This window comes from Carcharhinus amblyrhynchos, chromosome 7 (genome assembly GCF_965287045.1).
Source record: "Carcharhinus amblyrhynchos chromosome 7, sCarAmb.v2.hapA, whole genome shotgun sequence".
Taxonomy (NCBI): Eukaryota; Metazoa; Chordata; class Chondrichthyes; order Carcharhiniformes; family Carcharhinidae; genus Carcharhinus; species Carcharhinus amblyrhynchos.
Genome location: NC_137330.1, coordinates 104,577,598 through 104,600,607, shown reverse-complemented (window position 1 = coordinate 104,600,607; position 23,010 = coordinate 104,577,598). Strand labels below are relative to the sequence as shown.

Below are 23,010 nucleotides of genomic sequence, written 5' to 3'. Positions count from 1 at the left end.
GGAGTCATGCACGAATGGTGCTGAACATTATGCAGTCATCAGTGAACATTCCCACTTCTGATCTTACGACGAAAAGAAGGTCATTGATGAAGCAGCTGAGGCTGGAACTCTTGAAATGATTTCCTGGAACTGAGATGAGTGACCTCCAACAACTACAACTATCTTCCTTTGTGTGAGGTATGATTCCAACATGCATGATTGCCTCATTTTTCTTGGGCACCTTGATGCCACACAGTCAAATGTTGCCTTGATGTCGAAGGCAGTCACTCACCTCACCATTAGATACAACCCAAAGGGAATCTGATTTCCCCATCGTATAAAATTTTAAATAAATGTAGAAACTACAGGCTATTCATTACCTTCTCTTGGGAGATAAAAGTTCCATTGTGTTCTTATGATGTAGGTAATAGTCAGTTGGAAGCTCCCAAAGATGAGATTTTCCTTCCATCGGTTGGAAAACTCCAAGAAACAGATTTATAGCATCCTGCCTATCAGCATCTGTAAGAAAATATGAAACATCAATTAAATATTTGCATATTTCAATGGTTTCTGATGTTTGTAGTTGGAATTAGACTTGCAATTTCATGTTGACTATATATTTTCCCTGAGATGTAGTGTTGCACACATCATTTCTGGGAAGAGTTGTCAAGCCTAGTGGTCTGGTATCAGTCTTCAGCGACTGTCACTGGGGAAGAGTGGAGGGTTACTTAAGATAATTCCAGGCCACATACCTGTCAATCACAACCCCCTTCTTCCTGGGAAAGTGCTTCTTCTTACTGAAAACTTGCTTAGGATCTTTTCTGATACCACTTTTCCACCTCTTCATCATTTGCCTCAAATGTTTGGAGTTAACATTTCCTCCAAATGAACATTGGGAAGAACACAGCCATCATTGTTTCTGGTCCTTACCATGAACTCCACCTCCTTGTTACAGAGAGCTATATTTTTCCATTGCTTGCTCAAGGTGATCAAGATTACTTCAAATCTTACGTTTTATCCAATGCCAACAAAAAAAAACTGCATTTATAAATATAAATTTGAAAATGATGAGGCAACACATAATTTTAGTCTCTTTTCAACATGAGTGAGTTTGACCTCAGTGGAAGTGGCCTCATAAGATGTCAACATTGGAAAGCAGCAAGGCAACAGGGGTGATTTCTAAATAACATGAAGATCTTTAAAAAAAAATGGCAGCTTTGGGAGACAATGGAAGTTGGCATGGACAGAGGTGGGAGGTGAGTGAGGCTTTGGGCTAGATTTTCCCTCTTGAGGGCAGGACAGAAAAGTCAGTACTGTTTTCATGTCCTGGACCTGCCTTTCAAAGGAAACAGTCACTTATTAAATTTGCACAAAGGTGACTTCTTAACTAGCATTAAGACAGATTTCTCTGGTCAATTATCGGCAGTCAATGGGCTCCTGAAGCACTGTAAGGAGGTCTCACAACATCAGGTTAAGGTCCAACAGGTTTATTTGGTAGCACAAGTTTTTGGAGTGTCACTCCTTCTTCAGGAGAGAGAGGAGTTATGTTCACGAACAGCGCATACATAGACACAAACTCAATTACAAGCTAATGGTTGGAATGCGAGTCTTTACAGGTAATCAAGACTTAAAAATACAGATAACGTGAGTGGAGGGAGGGTTAAAGAGGTTGTATTGTCTCCAGCCAGGACATTTAGTGAGATTTTGCAAGTCCAGGCAAGTCGTGAGGGTTACACGAGGATAGTGTGACATGAACCCAAGATACCAATTGAGGCCATCCTCAAAGCAGGACAGAGAGTAGCAGTAAGCTGTTCGAAGGTAAGTAACAGAGAAGACACCCACTCACCATCAATTTTACATTTTTAACTAAACAAAAATGGTTTCAGAAGCCAGGTCACCATTTTTGGGCAGAGGAGACTGAAGCAGTTGGTGCGTGTTTTTGCACCCAGATGGGCAGAGATAGTGCGTCTCAGGCATGTGTGGGGCGTACTGCTCCCACTCAGCTTCCCGCTTTGTGTCTGAATCCAGGCATCTAAACTCTCACTCCAGTATGGGAAACTGGACTAAATTGGATTTGGTTAGAATATTTAAGAATTTTATCAGCTCTTCACCATGTGGATTTTTCTCGATTTGTTCTTGGAATCTGAACATTGTTGGCTTTCTATAAGTTTATTTATTAATGTCACAAGGTGGCTTACATTAACACTGCAATGAAGTGGTTTATTACAACTAAGTGGCATGATAAGCCATCTCAGAGGGCAGTTAGAAATTAACAACATTATTGTCAACCAGGTAATATCGACAGATTTTATATATGAAACACGTGCTGAGACAGGATCAAGGCTGCTGGCAGGCACTGAGTTTAAATGGAGCTTCCTGAAGGATGGAAGTCTGTGCTCAGGACCCTCGAGATGCTTTAAAGATCAAGTTTTTGGACACACAGTTATAGTGCTGTCACTGTTTCCAAAATGTCATCTACGTCAGTCTGCCTCTCACTTTTCCGATGAGTGCCTGAGGATATTGCTGGAGGCAGTTAGTGACCGATGCCACATACTGCTGCCATGGGATGGCTCATGTGAGGCCACCTCATGTGACGAAATAGGCCTGGATGAAGGTGCAGGACTTGTGATCGGGCATAACATTGTTCTCAGAAACTGAATCCAGTGCAGGAAAGGTTCAATGAATTTTTGACCTCTGCCAGGGTGAGTACTGATTCCAGTTGGAATATTGGATGGATGTCTCTGTGGGTGGCAGAACTTAATGGTGCTCATGAGTGTAGAATGCAGTGTGGTGTGGCTCAATCATAGTTGGCATGTGTGTCTGGCTGAGGCGTGACAATGCACCAATTGAAGGAGCAATTGCACCTGTCTCTTTGGCTGGGTGGCTGGGATTGTCTGGCATGTAGAGTGGGATTAATGGAAGCAGTTTCTAAAGCTTTAAAGTTTAGTTATTAGTGTCACAAGTAGATTTACATTAACACTGCAATTAAGTTTTGTCTTTACAGGAGGAGTCACAAAAAGGATGGATGAGTAAACAGATTCTAAACCTCTCCTCCTTCCAGCAAAGGTGGAGCAGCAAGCTGGGGATATTCTGCGAATGTAGTTCACCTTTATTTATCGTGCCTGGTTACGTCCTCAAAAAATTCCAGTAGATTTGCTAAACACGATTTGCCTTTCAACATCGAGGGCCAAAGGGCCTGTACTGCGCTGTAATGTTCTATATTCATAAATCCATCTCAACTTGGTCTAATCCCATTGATGTTAGCACATCCTTTATAATAAATTCTAGCATCTTACTACTGACGTTAGGCTCATCTGTCTGTAATTCCCCATTTTCTCCCTCCTTTTTAAATAGTGTGGTTACATTTGCCATGCTGTAATCTGCTAGGACCATTCCAGAGTGCACATAATTTTGGAAGATGACAACCAATGCATTCATTATGTCCAAGGCCACCTCCTTTAGTACCCTGGGATGTAGGTTTCCAGCTTTCAGCCCCATTAATTTTTCCAATGCTTTTTTTTTTAAGTATACTAATTTCCTTCAATTCCTCTTTCTCACTTCATCCTCTGTGAAGGCAGAACTAAAGTAGCTGTTTAATCGTTCTGGCATTTACTTGCGCTCTGTTATAAATTCTTTGAACAGCAAAGAATTTGTTTTATTAATTTCTTTCATTTTACATACTTGTAGAAGCTTTTACAGTCCTTTTTTATGCTCATTGCAAGTTTACTCTCATACTCTATTTTTCTGTTTTAATTAATCTCTTGGGCCTCCTTTGCGGAATTCTGAATTGCTCTCAATCATTACTTGCTACTCTTTCTAGCACCTTCATTTGACTTCTCTTTCGGTCTAATACTATCCTTAATTTCTTTTGTTAGCCATACTTGGACTGCTTTTCCTGTTGTGAATTTTGTATGAGAAAGGATTCTATAACTGTTGCAATGCATATATTCCTTCCTTAAAATATTAGCCATTGCCTTTCCACTGTCATATCTTTTAATAAGGTTCCCCAATCTACTGTAGCCAATCCATACCTCAATACTTTGTAGTTTTCGTTATTTTGATTTTGGATCCTAGTTTCACATTGGACTACTTTAGTTTCCATCCTAGCTAAGAATTCTATCACATTATGGTCACTGCACAAGATTTTGAATGAACTCTTCTCATTGCACAAGAAAAACATAGAATAGCATGTTCCCTGGTTGGCTCCTCAATATACTGGTCCATAAAACCACCTTGTAATTACTGCCATCCCCTACCTGTTTGGAGGCCTATAGATAACTCCCACTGATGTTTTCTGCCTCTTATTGCTTCTTAGTTCCACCCAGAATTATACTACAACTAGATTTTCTGAGCTTATATCCTCTCACTATTATACTACGCCATCCTTTACTAACACAAAAAATAGGTGCAGGGGTAGGCCATTCAGCCCTTTGAGCCCACACCACCATTCAAAATGATCATGGCTGACAAGGCACTTTCAGTATTTCATTCCCACTTTCTTTCCATAACCCTCGATTCCTTTAGCCACAAGGGCCACGTCCAGCTCCCTCTTGAACACATCTAACAAACTGGCCCCAACAGCTTTGTGATAGAGAACTTGACAGGATCATAATTCTGAGCGAAGAAGTTCTTCCTCATTTCAGTCCTGAATGGCTTATCCCTTATTCTTAGGCAGTGTCCTCTAGTTCTGCACTTCCCCAACATCAGGAACATTCTCCCCACACCTAGCGTGTCCAATGCCATCAGAATTTTATATGTTTCTATGAGGTTCCCTCTCATCCTTCTAAATTCCAGCGAGTACCAAGCTAAGTCGATCTAGTCTCTCTTCATTTGTCAGTCCTGCCATTCCAGGAATCAGTCTAGTGAGCTTCACTGGACTCCATAGCAAGAATGTCCTTCCTCAGATTAGGAGGCCAAAACTGCATACCAGACTCGAGGTGTGGCTTCGCCAAGGCCTTGTATAACCACAGCAAGGCACCTGCAGAACTACACTCAAATCCTTTTGCAAATGCCATTAGCTTTCCTTGCCACCTGCTGATGCTGCATGCCAACCTTCAGCAACTGTTCCACCATGACACCAAGGTTGCACTGCCCCTTTTTCTAAACTGCCACCATTCAGATAATCTTCTTTCCTGTTTTTGCCAATAACTACACACTGATCCACATTATTGCATTTGCCAAATATTTGCTCACTCAGCCTGTCCAAGTCACCCTACAACCTCTCAGCATCCTCCTCACAACACACACTGCCACCCAGCTTAGTGTGGTCTGCAAATTTGGAGATATTGCATTCAATTCCTTTGTCCAAATCATTAAGGTATATTGTGAACAGCTGGGGTCCCAGCCCTGAACACTGCAGTACCCCACTAGTCACTGCCTGCCACTCTGAAAGGATCTGTTTATTCCCACACTGTTTCCTGTCTGCCAGTTTTCTATCCACGTCAACAGATTACCCCCATACCATAAGCTTTAATTTTGCTCACTAATCTTGTGTGGGATCTTGTCAAAAGCCTTTTGAAAGTCCAGATGACGCCACCACCTAACTTTCTTTCCCTTTTTGCCCGTCCTTCCTAAATACTGAATACTCCTGGATATTCAGTTCCTAGCCATGGTCACCATGTGGCCATGTCTCCATAATTGCAATCAAGTCATACCCATTTAAATCTATTTGAGTTGTTAGTTTGACTACCTTATTGTGAATGCTCCCTGTGTACAGGTACAGTGCCTTTAGATTTGCTTTTTAAATATTTTTATATCATTTGTGGATCTTGTGCACCATGACCCTATTTGTTTTATCAAAATCCCTCATTATTTTGAATAGCAAACTATCAAATCTCCTCAGTTCTTTTTTCTACAAGGAAAATAGTCCAAACCTCTCCAATCTATCTTCATTACTGAAGTTTTACATCCCAGGGACCATTTTCACTTTCACATTCTTCTTCAGATGTGGCACCTGGAACTGGATGCAATAGCCCAGCTGAAGCCAAACCAGTGACTTATATGAGTTCAACATAACCTCTGCTCCTGTACTCTATGTCCCTATTAATAAAGTGCAGTATACTGGATACTTTATTAACCACCAACCTGTCCTGCCACCTTTAATTACTAATGTACTTAAGGTCCCTCTGCTCCTGCACCTCCTGAATATTTTGACTCAGACACGAGTGCTACCAACCAAGCTATAACATGACGTAATCTAGCTTGACAATTCAGTACAGTACTGCACTGCACTGTTGGAATGGCTGGCTTTTGGACTAGAAGTTACATTGAGGCCCTGTTCAAGTTTAGATGGGCGTGTGACCTCCATGACAAAACTCTCAATTTACACAGGTTTTCTGCTGTCTTTAGGCCAATCTCCAAATCAATGCCACTTACCTCACTGATCTTTCTAGAGTCTTGCTGTGAGGAATGCACTTTTGTATTATGTTCAGCAGTGACAATATGAAAAGCATTTCAAAGGTTGTGAAACTGCATTATAAATGCGTATACATTTGTAGCAGCAATTTCTGGAGAAATGAGTAAGGGGGAAACTTGGGAGAGATGTTGAAAAAGCTATGGCTGGAAGTAAATAAGAAAGTGAGGATTTGTAGTAGCAATGGATGGAGACAGAACACAATACATGCAAGAAGAATTCAGAGATCCATTCATAATCTGATGCACAAAATTAGGAAGATTGCATTAGGATACAACTTTAAGTGGCCAAAAGTGTTACACAAAAATTAAAAGATTAAACAATGATGTTACCTGAAAATGCATTACTGTAGTATCTAGAAAGAGTTTGCATGATGTCCTTGGAATGTTGTGTCCAGGGTGCAATCTTCCTGTAAGTTTTTACTCGATGTACTAACTGTGATCCCCCATATTGCAAAGATAGCGTATCGCCATGATCTTCATACAATTCTTCAAATAATCTATTGAGAAAATATTTCAACAGTTACATAATTTTATTTATTGCGATACTAAAGCAAGAACATTTTGGAGTTTTCCCATTTTTGCATCTTGCATATTTCAATTTTGTTGTCTTTAGTGTTTGCTTGTCTTTCCACCCACTTCTCCTGCCAACCCCACCTGCCACACCATAACAAAATGTCCCAAGAGTATCTGCAATAAAATTTTCTCAGACCAAGCCTTAGGAAGAGGCATCAGGATAAGTGACTGAAAGCTTAATTAGACCTAAGTTTTAAGGAACACATTAAAAGGTAAAGTGAAGAGAGAATAGATTTAGAAGGAATTTTAGTGCTTGTGGCAAGGAAGTTGAAAGCAGGATCACAATGGTAGAGATCAGAATTGGGGATGTGCAAGATGCCATAATTAAAGGAATGCAGAGACTTCTGTCCTGGGGGAGATAACAGAAGTAAGGAAGGGTGAGGTCATGGATAGATTTGAAAACAAGGATGAGGATTCTAAATTGAGGCATTATCAGATCAGGAGCCAGTGAAGTCAGTAAGCAGAGCTGTGATGGATCAATGAAACTTGGTGCATGTTAAGATATTAGGTAGAAGATGGAAGAATGACCAGGAGAGCATTGAAATAGCCAAGTCTTGTGATAATAAGAACCAGATCAGAGTTTCAGAAGCAGATGAGTTGAAGGCAGAATTAAAGTTGGGCGATGTTATGGAGGTTTTAGTCTTAGCGATGATGTGGACATGTGGTTGGAAATGTCTCTTGAGCTCAAAACAATGTTGCAAAAGATCTGACTCAGATTCAGGCAGTTGCCAGGCAGGTAGGTGGAAACAGTGGTCAGGGAATGGAGTTTGCGGTGGAAACCAAAGACAGTGGCTTCAGTCATCCCAATATTTAGTTGGGGGCAATTTCTGCTCACCCAGTATTGGAGTCAGACATGCCAAATCATAGATAGTGGAGAGGTCATGACAGAAATGATGAAACAGAGCTGGGAATTGTCAGCATACAAGTGGCATATGGAGCTGCATTTTCTGATTATGTCACTAAATTACATGTAGATGCAAAATAGAAAGGAGCGTTTGGGAACCCTAGATGTAATGTTCCCAGAGTGGATGACTGTATGACTTTGATTCAATAGATGAGAACGGAACCAGGCAAGGGCAGTTCCACCATGATGGATGGTGGAGGACAGATGTCAGAAAATCAGAATTATAGTCAAATGAGCTGACAGCTGCAGGCAGATCAAGAAAAATAAGGAAGGATACATTTGGTGTTATGGTGGCACAGTGATTAGCACTGCTGCCTCACAGAGCCAGGGACCCAGGTTCAATTCCTGGTTTGGGTCACCGTTGTGCAGAGCCTGCACGTTCTCCCCGTGTCTGCGTGGGTTTCCTCCGAGCGCTCTAGTTTCCTCCCACAGTCTGAAAGACATGCTGGTTAGGTGCATTGCCCATGCTAAATGCTCCCTTGGTGTACCCGAACAGGTGATGGAGTGTGGCGACTTAGGGATTTTCACAGTAACTTCATTGCAATGTTAATGCAAGTCTACTTGTGATACTAGTAAATAAACATTTACCAGTCATCTACAATGTAATTTGTGACTTTGAGAAGCACTGTTTCAATCCATTGGTAGGGGACTGAATGCCCTATTCCTGCACCTGTGTAAAGTTTCATGGCTGTAACCAGTTTGAAAAGCTGCAAATAGTAGTTTCTTGGATTTGGTGGAAACACTCCTGGCTCTTCCACTTACCAAATGGACCCCAGCCGGTCTCTACATTCTTTTAACTTGCTTTATTTACTGAAGGTCAGGAAATCTGGCCAAGATATTAAAAGCAGAAAGTTTCCAAAAAAAAGTAATGTGGTAAAAAGTTTGACAATCAACCCATTTCCTGAGACTAGATGGATTCCTCTTCCTTGCTGGAATTGGGCTGGTTCCTTTTTGATGGTTAAAACCACTAGCAAAAAAAAATTCTACTTCTAAAATGGTCAAACACAGGTGGTGTGAAGGTTGAAAAATGAGTGAAGAAAGCTAGATTTCCCTAATTATTATGAGGGGGCAGGGAAAAAATCAGGAAACAAAAAGAAATTTGATAAATCAAACAAATTAAAGCAGTTGGAATCTATAAAAGCAACAAATTGCTTACCGAACAGCATCAGTGTCAAATTGCAATCTTGGTTTATCAATTACACCTATCGCATAAAGCTGGTATGCCAAAGCACATTTTCCCACCATAAATTGAGCAGTGTTTGTACGATCCAAACAGTCAACACAATTAGTCCTGAGAACTCCCGTCTGAAACAGAATTTAGACAGAGCAGCACTATAATAAGTAGATATTATGCCCACAATATAATTTATCATTATACAAGTAGGCTCAGCATACAGAAGTCCATGGTTTGCCAGAAATTAGCATTTTGATTACCTCTATTTTAAGTAAAGAAGAAACTACTCATACTTGTCTTTTAAGGTTACAAATAAAAACATTTCTTGGACGTCTTTTAGTCTCTTTAGACTTTGAAAAATGTCTAAACATTTCAACACTGAACCATGGAAATAGATACAATTGCTAACTACAGTAAAGGATCTATGGAAAGAAAAATAGAGTTAACTTTCAGATTGATAACCTTTCATCAGAACTGGAAAATGTTTGTGGCTTTAAGCAAGTGAAAGGGAGGAGGAGATTCAAAAAAAAATACAGAAGGTCCGTGACAGGGTGAAAGACAGGAGAGATTAAATGGCAGAATGGTAGGTGGTGCGAGGCACAAGAAACTATTGTTGGACACGAAAGGAGACAGCAGATGTTTCTGGACAAAGTATAAATGATAAAAGGATGAATAGCTGTCATCTGACAGAAAAAGAAATGAGAAAACAAGAGTAAAACTTGCTTAAAACTCTTAACATTTCTAATTTTTCCTAGTTCTGACCGAAGGCCGTCAGCCTGAAATGTTAAGTCTTGTTTCGCAGTCCACAAATAAATTAAAGTTGGTTTATGCGCTGTACAAGCATTTGTTTACATACGGAGGCTTCAGGAGTGCTAAAGATTGCAAAAGGATAACCTACAGGTACACCTAAGAATGTAAAATCTGCATGATTGCAACAGTGGGGGAGATGGATTTGAAAGGGTCTTTTAAGAGATTTTTAGATAAGTACATGGAACTTAGTAAGATAGAGGGTTACAGGTAAGCCTAGTAATCTCTAAGGTAGGGACATGTTCGGCACAACTTTGTGGGCCAAAGGGCCTGTATTGTGCTGTAGTTTTTCTATGTTTCTATTTATTTCATAAATGTGTGAAAACAGGTGATAAGTCAGGGCATTCCTATCCCAGTGATACATCTTGCATGATTATTCACAGGTCTTGCATCATATTGGTTCTGCTGACAGCAACTTCGCAAGACCAAGTCAGAAGTTTATTGGTTCAAGGTCTATTCCAGGACCAAACAAAATCTCAAACATTGATGTGGAAGAAATAGGTTTCAATTCATAGGGTATTGGAGAGAGAGAGAGAGAGAGAGAGAGAGAGAGAGAGAGAACTAAACCATAGGGAAGGCCATCACCTGAATGTTCTGGGACCAGAGTACTAGCGAATCACATTCATAAGACTATAGAGAGGGCTTCAAACTAAACAGTGGATGGTCTCTGATCTAATTATACATCCACTCTTTGTTCCATTTTCTTTAAGGTCTTTGATTATCAAATATCTGATTTAAAATTAATTGACCAAGCATGACCGTTTGTGGAAGAGAATTCCAAACTGCTATCGTCCTCTGCAATTTCCTAACTTTACTCCAGAAAGGCAGCTTGTAATTGTTAGGTTATGCCCTCAAATACCAGAGTCCTCAATCAGCGAGAACAGTTTCTCTCTGTTCCTCCTCATATCTTGAGGAGTATGGTCAAATCCCATTTAACTATCTAAACTACAGTTAATAACTACTTTTCCCAATCTTAATTTGTAATATAACCCTTGGAATCCAAATATCATATGCTGCATTCCCTCCAATTCAAGATGGCTGGCAGACATCAGTGGGGGCTGTTTTGCGGGCTTCCCGCTGGGTGCCACGGCCTCAGAGTGTCCAAGACTAAGTTTGCCAGCATAATCGATTTCTGGCACAGAGCTGATTTAAAATATGGAAATTGATATTTGCATCTGATTAGCAGGTTCGGGATTTAAGAGGAGACTGTCAGGGATGGGGGTGATTGGGACTGGCCGGGGGAAGTCCGAGAGACCAGCGATCAGTGGGCGTGGGGGCTGTTGGAAGGCAAGTGATGGGAGGTTGCGGAGCTGACAAGCAATTAGGCTGGCCAGCGACCTGAAGCCAATGTGGGGTCACTGCGCATGCATTGGTCTCCTCTCTGACAGATCAACATAGGTGCAATGGCCTGCTTAGTGCTCTGTTGCCAGCTTCTCGGGTGGGAATAGCATCCCTCCCTCCCTGTTTTTTGCTGAAAAACAAGTGGGATTTACTTACATTTTCCCACATATTGGGAACTTAGAATTTTTTTGGAAGAATCCCAACCATGGTGTTCAGAATTGAGTAAGAAGTTTCACAACACCAGGTTAAAGTCCAACAGGTTTATTTGGTAGCAAACACCACTATCTTTCAGAGCGCTGCTTCATCAGGTGAGTGGGACATCTGTTCACAAACAAGACATATAAAGACACAAACTCAATTTACTGAATAATGATTGGAATGTGAGTCTTTACAGCTAATCAAGTCTTAAAAAGGTACAGACAATGTGAGTGGAGAGAGCATTAAGCCCAGATTAAAGAGATGTGTATTGTCACTAGACAGGACAGTTAGTGAGGTTTTGCTAGTCCAGGCAAGTTGTGGAGCTTACAGATAGTGTGACATGAACCCAAGATCCCAATTGAGGCCGTCCCCATGTGTGCGGAACCTGGCTATCAATCTCTTGCTTATGGCCCGTTTGTGAATAGATCTCCCACTCACCTAACAAAGGAGCAGTGCTCCGAAAGCTAGTGGCACTTGCTACCAAATAAATCTGTTGGACTTCAACCTGGTGTTGAGAGACTTCTTACTGTGTTTACCCCAGACCAACACCGGCATCTCCACATCATGACATTCAGAATTGAGCACAGGAACAGATCATTCACCCCAATTAATCAATTCAGTGTTCATGCTTGATATATCAGTTTCTGCCCATTCCAATTACTTGTTCCAAAACTACCCTGTTTGCCTCTATACGCATCTACCACGTTTGTTTTAATTACTCAGTTTGACATTAGGTTTTCCATTCTCACCACGCTACAGAAAGTCCCCATTTAATCACTTAATGGCCATTTTACATTTGTGCACTCTCATTCTGGGCTCAACTATGAGTGGAAATAGTTTCTGAACAACCATTCATTAACTCCCATCTTTTGTACTCTATTCTTTTAGAAAAGGGCCCAATACTTTTTTTGTACTCATTGAGGCCATATCAACCAGTACTGCTATTTGTAGAATTTAGGATCTATATTTCAAAACCTTTGCTTCTCTACTCAGTTTTTCATTTTTCAAGGAAAAATAAAAAACTTGAGTTTTTTATTTTTCTTATTCCTCTTATCAATATGAACCAGCTCACATTCAACCGAACTGAATTACATTTGCCATTTATTTACCACTGTTAAGAACAAATTAGTGGAGAAAGAGAACAGATTGGTTAGAAAATGTTACTGCTTTCATAGGCACATTTATTTTCTCTTGGAGACTATTACAACGAAACACTGAAAAAATGCCTTTTAACTGATATAAGCCATAAGAGCTGTTGCCACTATGGAATTCTGTTGTGACAGAAAGCCAAATGGTTGAATGAAATGAATAGCCAAATTGACCACCATTACATAATCCATGAGAAAGCTTCAGAGAATGCAGCTGTCAAATCACATTTTTAATAACTTAATAGGCAATCTATTCAGTAACAGTTGTCTGTCCTACCAGAAGACTCTTACAAAGGACATCAGTCATAAAGAATCAACTCATGTCTGTTATCTTCTTTGACACCTGTCTGATGGGAATTCCCAAATGAAACCTATATTATTCTACAACCTACTTAAATAGAGATCAAAGGACTTTGGTGTGTTAAACCAAGCTGACTTTGCATTCAGTTACAAAAAATGTTTCCTTAAGGGTTGCTGCCCAGTTTAGATTTCATTCACAAAAACGTGAGATCAAGGAGGATAGATCCTTAAGTTGACCATAAACAGATTTATAGTATTTTAGTATAGTTTGAACAAAACATAAAAACAGATAGAGGAAATTGTGCAGATAGAGAGAAATTTCCCAATGGAAATTTAATCATATACAATTTTAAAAGTCCATGTTGATGGGGAAAAACAAAGATTAACGACATGATTTTTAATTCAACGCCTGGAGAAGATAGAGACAGCAATGAAAACTGCCAGAAGACTTGTTTACTGATGTCCCACATGGTTATTGCTGCTGAGTTTTACTCTGAACAGGTGGCATGGGCATGTGCCTAGGTCAGACTGCAACTTTCACTGCTGGCCTGAGTGCGGAAGCTTTACCACAAGGCGAAAACAGGAGGAGGAGGATGTGGCACCAGAAAAAACTCAAACGGGCTTTGGCTTTTTTTTTAGAAGCTTTTTTTGTGGGGTCAGGTGGTTAGGCTTTCTTTAGCCCATGCTTTCCAGATTCCTAAACATGAAATACACCTGAAATCTCCTTCCTGAGTTGTAGATTACTAACAGGGAATTACATAGAAACATAGAACAGTACAGGCTCTTTGGCCCTCAATGTTATGCCGAGCTTTGTCCAAAACCAAGATCAAGCTATCCCACTCCCTATCATTCTGGTGTGCTCCATTTGTCTATCCAATAACCGCTTGAAAGTTCCTAAAGTGTCCGACTCCATTATCACAGCAGGCAGTCATTCCACACCCCAATCACTCTGAGTAAAGAGCCTACCTCGGACATCCCTCCTATATCTCCCGCCATGAACTTTATAGCTATGCCCCTTGTAACAGCTACATCCACCCGAGGAAATAATCTCTGAATGTCCAATCTGTCTATCCCCCTCATCATTTATAAAGCTCTATTAAGTCGCCTCTTATCCTCCTCCACTATAAAGAGAAAAGACCTAGCTCCCTCAACCTTTCCTCATAAGACCTAACCTCCAAACCAGGCAGCATCCTGGTAAATCTCCTCTGCACTCTCTCCAATGCTTCCACATTCTTCTTAGTGTGCAGAACTGCACACAATATTCCAAATGTGGTTTCATCAAGATCCTGTACAGTTGCAACATAACTCCACGGTTCTTAAACTCAACCGCCCACCCCCCCCCCACCCCGTTAATAAACGCTGACACACTATAGGCCTTCTACACTGCTTTATCCACTTGAGTGGCAACCTTCAGAGATCTGGGGATATGAACCCCAAGATCGCTCCATTTCCCCACATTCCTCAGAACCCTGCTGTTGACCCTGAAATCAGCATTCAAATTTGTCCTATCAAAATGAATCATCTCGCACTTATCAGGGTTAAACTCCATCTACCATTTTTCAGCCCAGCTCTGCATCCTATCAATGTCTCTTTGCAGTCTACAAGAGCCCGCTACCTCATCTACTATTCCACCAATCTTGGTGTCATCAGCAAATTTACTAATCCACCTTTCAGCCCTCTCCTCCAAGTCATTAATAAAAATCACAAATAGCAGAGGACCCAGCACTGATCCCTGTAGTACACCACTGGTAACTGGTCTCCAGTCTGAAAATTTTCCATCCACTGCCACCCTCTGTCTTCTGAGATAGCCAGTTAGTTATCCAATCAGCCAAATTTTCCTCTATCTCACACCACCTTACTTTCTTCAATGAGCCAACCATGGGGAACCTTATCAAACGCCTTACTAAAATCCATGAATATGATATCAACTACTCTACCTTCATCCACACACTTAGTTACCTCCTCAAAGAATTCAATCAAATTTGAGAGGCAGGACTTACCTTCACGAATCCGTGTTGACTATCCCGGATTAAGCTGCATCTTTCCAAATGGTCATAAATCCTATCCTTCAGGACCTTTTCTGTTAACTTACCGACCACTGAATTAAGGCTGATCGGCCTATAATTCTCCTTCATTTCTGGCCTGCGGCCACCCAACATCAGACATTCTGGTTTTGTTGAACAGTCAGGTGCTGAATCCCACCCATTGCAAGCTGTGGGTTGACTGGTGGCTCAACAGTTAAAGCCCAGCACTAAAATCATCCCGGCGTCAAAGTGCAGAGGACAGCACAATGAAGCAAGTGTTCAATTATGATTCTTTAAAATCATACTTTAAATGTTCAGCCACCTTCCCCTTCTACAAGTAACACCTTTGATTATTTGATGGCTGCCACCCACAGCCTATGACATATACCACAGGGTACGGCAAACGGCAAGCCCTATGTCTACCTCAACTGGAACGGGGATCAGGCTCTTCGCTGCTAGTGTTACCCTAAACCACCTGCTAGCTATCCAGTCAACTGAGTTAACCTCATCTCAGATTGACATATCCCTCCCTGTTCAATCATTTCTTTGTAACCTGAATTTACAGAACAAAATCCTATCCATTGATAATCTCCAGTCTCTTGACCTAACCACCCAGAAAAATCCAAAGTTTTCAACCGTCTTCAGTTTTTTGGACAAAATTATAACCTTGATTGAATTTGTTAATGATTGCTGCAGAAATGGTTTCTCACTTTATCTAACTGTGGCAACTGCACGATCTTTCACTCACTTCTCAAGTTAAGTAACTTATACAGTTTCAAAAAACATGTTATTTACAACAGTTTTCTTATGTTGCACACATCATTAATAGATTTTAAAAATAGCATTGAACATTCTTGATTCTCTACACAATCATCAATACAATGTTAGGCAATATAATGAACCAAATGACTAAAACTGGCTGGCTGAAGTAACTTGATGCTGTAAAACAATTAACTAGAGCTATATTGAGGAAGTGTGCTGCATAATGATGAAAGTTCACCTTGCCTTTATTCATAAATATTCCATGCTCGTGATTAGGCTTTTTTTTGTGATAATAAAAAAAATGTGCTGGAAAAACTCAGGTCTGGCAGCATAAGATAGAAAAACAGTTGAATCCAATGTCTCTCCTTCAGAATGGTTCCAACTGCAACTTATTGCTCCTACTTTTGTGATGTCACATTATAAATATTATATTACAATTCCTTTTATTACCTGTAAGCGACAAGTATTGTGAATACATCCACCAAGTTCATCCCATCTACAAGAAAGAAAAATATGAGTGAGAGAGAGAGAGAGAGAGAGTAAAACAGCTTCTAACATTTCAATTTGCTTTGCATTTAGTCTTACCTTTCACCTGGCCGTAAGGTGTTACGATAAAAATCAGGTCGATTTACAAAAAAGCCTGTTCTTTTCACAACATCTTCTGCAATTATGCTCAGCCGATCCAAGACATTGCACAATTTACTAAAAAAAGACATAATTGTTTGAAAGCTGTAGTTACCTATAAAACAACAGCACTAATTATACCTTCAAGGATGAAGAATACCTATTTTTAATAATAATTTTTCTTCATCAAGGGGTTTATATAGTTCGCAGAAAATGTTATTCTACAGTATCCATCATAGAAACAGAACTCAGTCTTCCACAGAGGAACATTTCTGTAATATATGATTTTTTTGATGGGATTTTATATATAAGCAATTATGCGACTTCAATTTGCTGTAGTTGAGAATAGGTACCTGCCTTGTCAGTGAAGGAAAATGTGAAAATTTCTGCAAACAATACATTATGGGAAGTAGTGGCGTAGTGTTATTGTTACAGAGATCCAGTGCAATGTTCTGGGAACTGGTTCAAATTCCACCATGGCAGAAGGTGAAATTTTAATTCAATAAAAATAACTGTCGATTGTTCTCAAAACATACCTGGTTCTGTTAAGGGAGAGAATCTGCCATCCTTATCTGGTCTGGCCTACATGGGACATCAGATCCACAACAATTAAATACCCTTTAAAAAATGAAACCGGGTAGGAAGACTGGAAGAGGGGAAGGAAGGGAGAAGCGCAATCCCCAAAGTGTCAGACTTGCTGTATTCATAAAATAATAGCACCTACAGATTGCTATTTGAATATGGATGTTGATGCATGCTAGTTATTATCCAAAGAAAGGCATCAGTAAACAACTGTAGTAGAGCGTGATGCATGTTATTTATATACGTGTGTAAAGATTTGGCAGGACAGCTTGGTTTTGCAGAGACAATTTGGATTTTGAAAAGACCCATGACAATTTTGTCTGCTTCATCTTTGCTCATCAAATATTTTACTACTAATTTGTTTGCTGTGTTTTTCTGCTTCTATATAACTACTTAGTTTGAAAATAAATTCAACTTTTGCATTTAATTAAATACAAAACTTGAATTAATTTATGAATATAAGTAGTTATTTTAGTCTGCAATGTGTTGAACATGATGTTTTCAGACAACTGATGGACAATGGTCATGTTCAGAATCCCACTTATTACCACATTCAACTCATTATAATCAAGGCAAATTGATAAGATTAAAAAAAAAGTCAAGTACAGAAATCATTAAAGGATGCAAGCAATAGTACTACCTGGAGATCTTATGTAATCATTTAAAATTAAAGCTGGCAAAGCAAAATATAGTACAACATCAGACTATTTTATTGAGTTCTCTTTCAGCTCTGGCTATAACCACTTGATCAACATAGGGTTATATTTTAGTAAATGTTTGTGCTCCATGGAAAATAGAACATTTTTCAATTTTTGAGACTCAGGGTTGCTGCTAAGTGTCACCTAGTGAGTGTCAGAGTTTTGGCACAAAAAGCCCTCAATTTTAAACAGTGCAACTGAAGTCTAAGATAACAATAAATAATGTTTCCTTGCCAAGTATTCTTGATGTAGGACTATCAAAGTGGCAGACAGAGGAAGTGAAAGTCACTTTGGTTAAATTTAAATCCAAGATTCAGTGACTAAATAATACTACATCACAAAAAAGCTATAAGCACTATATAATATATTAAATTGCACATACTTAAGGAGTACAAAAGTAGTTATTCTGATGATATACTAAAAAAAAGCAGAATTTGCCAAGACAAGCAAGATTAAACAGTTTGATCAGAAACTCAGAGACTTGAAATGATTTAAAACTATTTTTGTCTGATTCCCAATCAGAATTACAGTAAATATCTCACCTTTTTGTGTATTTGGCCATGTCCCATGCAATGTAATGAATGGCATATTCTGGTGGTAGAAACTGGTTCAGGTATGTAATGGCAGAGAGCAGTGCTTCACTCAAAATCCTCTCATGTTTTCTTTTTTCACGTTTCTGAAAAAAAAGAGTACTTTGAAAGTTACAAAATTGTATACAAGATAAATCAAAATGCTAAAATTTAAGGGCATTTACAAAATCAATTATGAAAATTGTTTTAAAATTATTTGCAAGTAAAGAATTTTTAAAAATTTGAATTAATTGGTAATTCACAAAATCATGCAATGTTTTAGCCTCTAATAGCTGATTGTAAGCGTCCATTTTTCTGAAAACAAAAATCGCACAGAGGAGAACAGAGCGCTTCTGAGTGTTTCACATCTCTGACTTTAGTACTTGCATAAAGTTGAAGAAATTGTGCTGTATCAATGAATACAGTAAGAAGTCTCACAACACCAGGTTAAAATCCAACAGGTTTATTTGGTATCACGAGCTTTCAGAGCACTGTTCCGAGCAGCACTCTCAAAGCTCATGCTACCAAATAAACCTGTGGACTTTAACTTGGTGTTGAGAGACTTCTTTCTGTGCCCACCCCAGTCCAATGCCAGCACCTCCACATCATGGCTACCACCGACACCGCAAATCGCCAGCAGAGTGGACAGGGTCTCCAAGAAGATTGCGCATATTGACAGACATCAAGTTGCTACAAAGATGCAAGAAAGCAGACAAGATCCCGAAAGGACCACAGATCATGAACCCACTCAAGTCGAACTGTAACACAGACTACGCTGAGAGACTTTGCCGTTGTACCTCTCTCACACTCAACCATCTCATACACCAGCTCTACAGTAGATACCGCAAGCTGGAAACCAAGAAAGAGTCCATATTCTCAACGTGCTCATGACGCAGCAGACCAGCTGAGAGAGACAGTCAAGCAGACGAGACAGCAGAACTACGCCATCTACATTATACCAAGAACAGAAAACTTGAGAAACTCAGCATCTCCACCAGTAGCAGAAACCAAGCCTCCCCCGATACCACAGTAGAAGAGAGTACCATTTCGGGGAAGTCCATTGTCAATTTGTCGGGATACACCCTTCAGCCAAACAAAATTGAAGCTCTTAGCCGAGTGCTCAATTTCTGTCTCCCCACCAAAATGGACTCCATCAGTCTCGCGGCAGACACAGAGGAATTCATCAGGCAAATGAGGCTCTAGTTCTTCCACAAACCCCAAGAGGCCAACAGTGAACCCAGTGAGACAGCCAATGAATCGGAACAGTCAACAGACTCACCCAGTGAAGCAGCAGCACTCTGAAAGCTCAGGATACCAAATAAACCTGTTGGATTTTAACCTGGTGTTCTGAGGCATCTTACTGTGCACACCCCAGTCCAACGCCAGCATCTCCACATCATAGGAACCACTGAGTGAGCATGCCACAATTTTCCTCCCAGTCTAATGAATGATCCAGCAATCCTGATTTAGTTTTAGTCAACTCTGTAGTTAATCTTCTCTACAGGCATATATAACTTTTTCTCTCTTCCATTCTAATTGCACGCAGTATTAAATTGTATGATAGATATCCCTGTGTAATCACGAGTACAAGAAGTCAGGTTGTACTTTGAGCATTACAACTCGTCCAGTGACACATGCCAGCAATTTTGATTTCTCAACAATTTAACCAAGATTGTATGCTCATCATTCCAGGAACAATGTTTCTCCAAAAGTATTAATGGAGAACTTAAAAATAAGTAATTATAATATGAAAATTCACTAAAAGATGAAAAAAAATCAGTTTATTCAGTTAAGTATAGTCACCAAATTAACTTTTTGCCCAAAACAAGAATTCTGCTGGAAATATTATTGATGAAAATATTGCCTGGTTTTGTACTTATTTTGCACAAACCACTGCAGTGTCTACTAAAAGGTTCATTACATCACACGTATTAGCATACAGTGAAAAGCATTGTTTCTTGCACACTATACAGACAAAGCATACCATTCATAAAGGAAATAAGAGAATGCAGAATGTAGTATTACAGTTTGAGGGGACCGGAGAGGAAGGCGCATCTTAGTCACACAACAAACCTTCATTCACACACTACATAACTGTCTGACCGTTTTCCTATCCTTGAAATGGTTACCCACCTTCTACAATTATAGTCATCCCACCTGCATCCATTAATAATCCATAATATTAAAGCTATTTCTCTACATAACACTCCATATTTTCAAAAAGACATACACTTTTGCTCCTGACCATCTTCTGCTTACTTTCATGCTTCTGCGACACCAGTATTTTTATTAGCTGTAAGTGTAAGCGTTTTTATTCATTTGGAGTAATGTGCCATATATCAATAAGTATAACAGCTGATCTCCCAACAATTTCTTAAACTTTTTACATATTGTGCACTCCTTTCTTTGCCAGCCACAATAACTCCAAGGTGGTCAATTACAGCTATTTTTCTAACCGCCTGTTTATCAAAGCTCGTCCTTACAATGTTTTGTATTTTAGTCTGGTTATCTACAGGTAAACCCACCTTTCAACTTAGGAGAAAGCACTATGGAGGTCAACATTCTTTTTCATGCATTACCTCAATTAACAGTCAGTATAGTCAACTGAACGTGACAGTTTCAAATCCTTTTAACAAAATAACTAACATCAATTACTTGAGGTTAACTATTAATCAATGCACAATTGATTTCTTCTCTTTCTTCCATCCTCCGATTTCACAAATGTAGATACAGCTAATAGATAATGCAAACTAGATGGGACTGTAAAGTTTTCCAATATGTTTGATAATATTGAAGGTTTACAGCATAGCAGGTGATTCAGCCCATTGTGTCTGTGCCAACAGAAAAAGAACTAGACATTTTAATACGGCTTTCCATCTCTTAACTTGTAGGTCTATAGGCTAAGCATCTCAAGTGCAGAACAACATATTTTTAAAACGTGGTAAGGGTTTTTGTTCTACCGGCGTATGACAAAATCTAGGTATATGAGATGAGGGTTAAAATAAAGAGATATATGAGAATTAGGATTGGAGATGATGCTAAACTCGACAAACAGATCTTTACCTGCTGGGAGACTTGGCCTGTGAAGTTCAGAAATGGCTAGCATTATCATTTAGTAAAGTCAAATACTAAACATTCATCCATCCAATAGAGGAAAAGCAAAAGAAAAAAAGATGTTGATGCTTCAGTACATTGATTGCTTTTAAGGCTGTCAATGCTGTCAAGCAATAGCTAAAGTGAATTAGGTTCCAGGGTACATTCACAAAACAAATCACTACGTAAAAGAGAATGTTACTTTTCAATTGTACAAGACTTTGCTTACGCAAGGTTGGAATAAGGTATCCAGATCTGGTCACCTCACATGGGGATTTTAATGCATTGGAAAGGGTGCAGCGGGGAACCTCCAAAAAACTCATTACACAGAGAGGCTCAATAAACAGAGCTTTTCTTCAGAGGCAAAGACTTAGGCATTTTTATTGAGATTTAGAACATACTGAAAGGACTGGATGGTTCTGAAATAATCAACTTACAATCAATAGGATAGGTTAGGGAGGACCAAGTGCCACGCATACAAGTTATGGAAAGGCAGAATTAGGTTTTTCTTAAATTCATTCATAGGATATGGGCATCACTGGCGAGCCAGCATTTATTGCCCATTCCTAGTTGCCCTAGGAGAGTAGTTGAGACTCAACCATATTGCTGTGCTCTGGAGTCACATAATAAGAACATAAGAAATTGGAGCAGGAGTAGGCCATCTAGCCCCTCGAGCCTGCCCCGCCGTTCAATAAGATCTGAAGTGGATCAGTTCCACTTACCCACTTTCTCCCCATGACACTTAATTCCCTTGTCTACCAGAAATCTATCTACCCGTGACTTAAATATGTTCAGCAAGGTAGCCTCCACCACTTCAATGGGCAGAGAATTCCAGAAATTCACCACCCTTTGAGCGAAGTTCCTCCTCAACTCCGTTCTAAACTGTCCCCCCCCCCCTCCTATTTTGAGGCTGTGCCCTCTAGTTCTGCCATCCTTTCTGAGCAGGAAGGATCTCTCTACCTCTACCCTATCTAGCCCGTTCATTATCTTGTAAGTCTCTGTAAGATCCCCCCTCAGCCTTCTAAACTCTAATGAGAACAGACCCAGTCTGTTCAATCTCTCTTCATAAGCTAACCCCCTCATCTCCGGTATCAGCCCGGTGAACCTTCTCTGCACTGCACTCCCTCCAAGGCCAATATATCCTTTCGCAAATGCAGGGGCCAAAACCGTGCACAGTACTCCAGTTGCAGTCTCACCAGTGCCCTGTACAGTTGCAGCAAGACCTCCCTGTTTTTATATTCTATCCCCCTCGCTATAAAGGCCAACATTCCATTTGCCTTCTAGATCACCTGCTGAACCTGCAGACTGGGTTTTTGCGATTTGTGCACAAGGACCCCCAGGTCCCTCTGCACTGTAAATAATGTAGCCCTTTAAATAATAATCTCTCCTACTATTATTTCTACCAAAGTGGATAACCTCACATTTGCTAATATTATACTCCATCTGCCAGGTCCTCGCCCACTCACTCAGCCTATCCAGATCACTCTGCAGACTTTCTGCGCCTTCCACGCAGTTTGCTTTTCCACTCATCTTCATGTCATCAGCAAATTTTGTTACTCTACACTCAGCCCCCTCCTCCAGATCGTCTATGTAAATGGTAAACAGTTGAGGCCCCAGCACCGAACCCTGCAGCACTCCACTAGTCACTAACTGCCAACCAGAAAAGCACCCATTGATTCCAACACTCTGTTTCACATGTACGGCAGACCAGATAAGGACAGCAGATTTCCTTTCCTAAAGGGCATTCGTGAACCAGATGGGTTGGATAGTAGGCATTTCTTTTCCAAGAGAATGGATTTGCGGAACAAACAATTGCTTCA

General features: G+C 40.0%; 1 protein-coding gene across 2 annotated transcripts in view; it reads right to left on the bottom strand.

The window, feature by feature from the left end:
* The window catches only part of fig4a (FIG4 phosphoinositide 5-phosphatase a), a 129,079-nt gene that overhangs the window by 46,540 nt on the left and 59,529 nt on the right, over window positions 1-23,010 (bottom strand). For both annotated transcript variants that reach the window (XM_080192891.1, XM_080192892.1), the window contains exons 12-17: window positions 18,071-18,204; window positions 16,210-16,326; window positions 16,075-16,120; window positions 9,027-9,175; window positions 6,724-6,890; window positions 360-498 (exon numbers count right to left, since the gene is read on the bottom strand). In XM_080192891.1, the coding sequence (XP_080049017.1) occupies window positions 360-498; window positions 6,724-6,890; window positions 9,027-9,175; window positions 16,075-16,120; window positions 16,210-16,326; window positions 18,071-18,204 (752 nt within the window). The remainder of the gene's footprint in view (window positions 1-359; window positions 499-6,723; window positions 6,891-9,026; window positions 9,176-16,074; window positions 16,121-16,209; window positions 16,327-18,070; window positions 18,205-23,010) is intronic.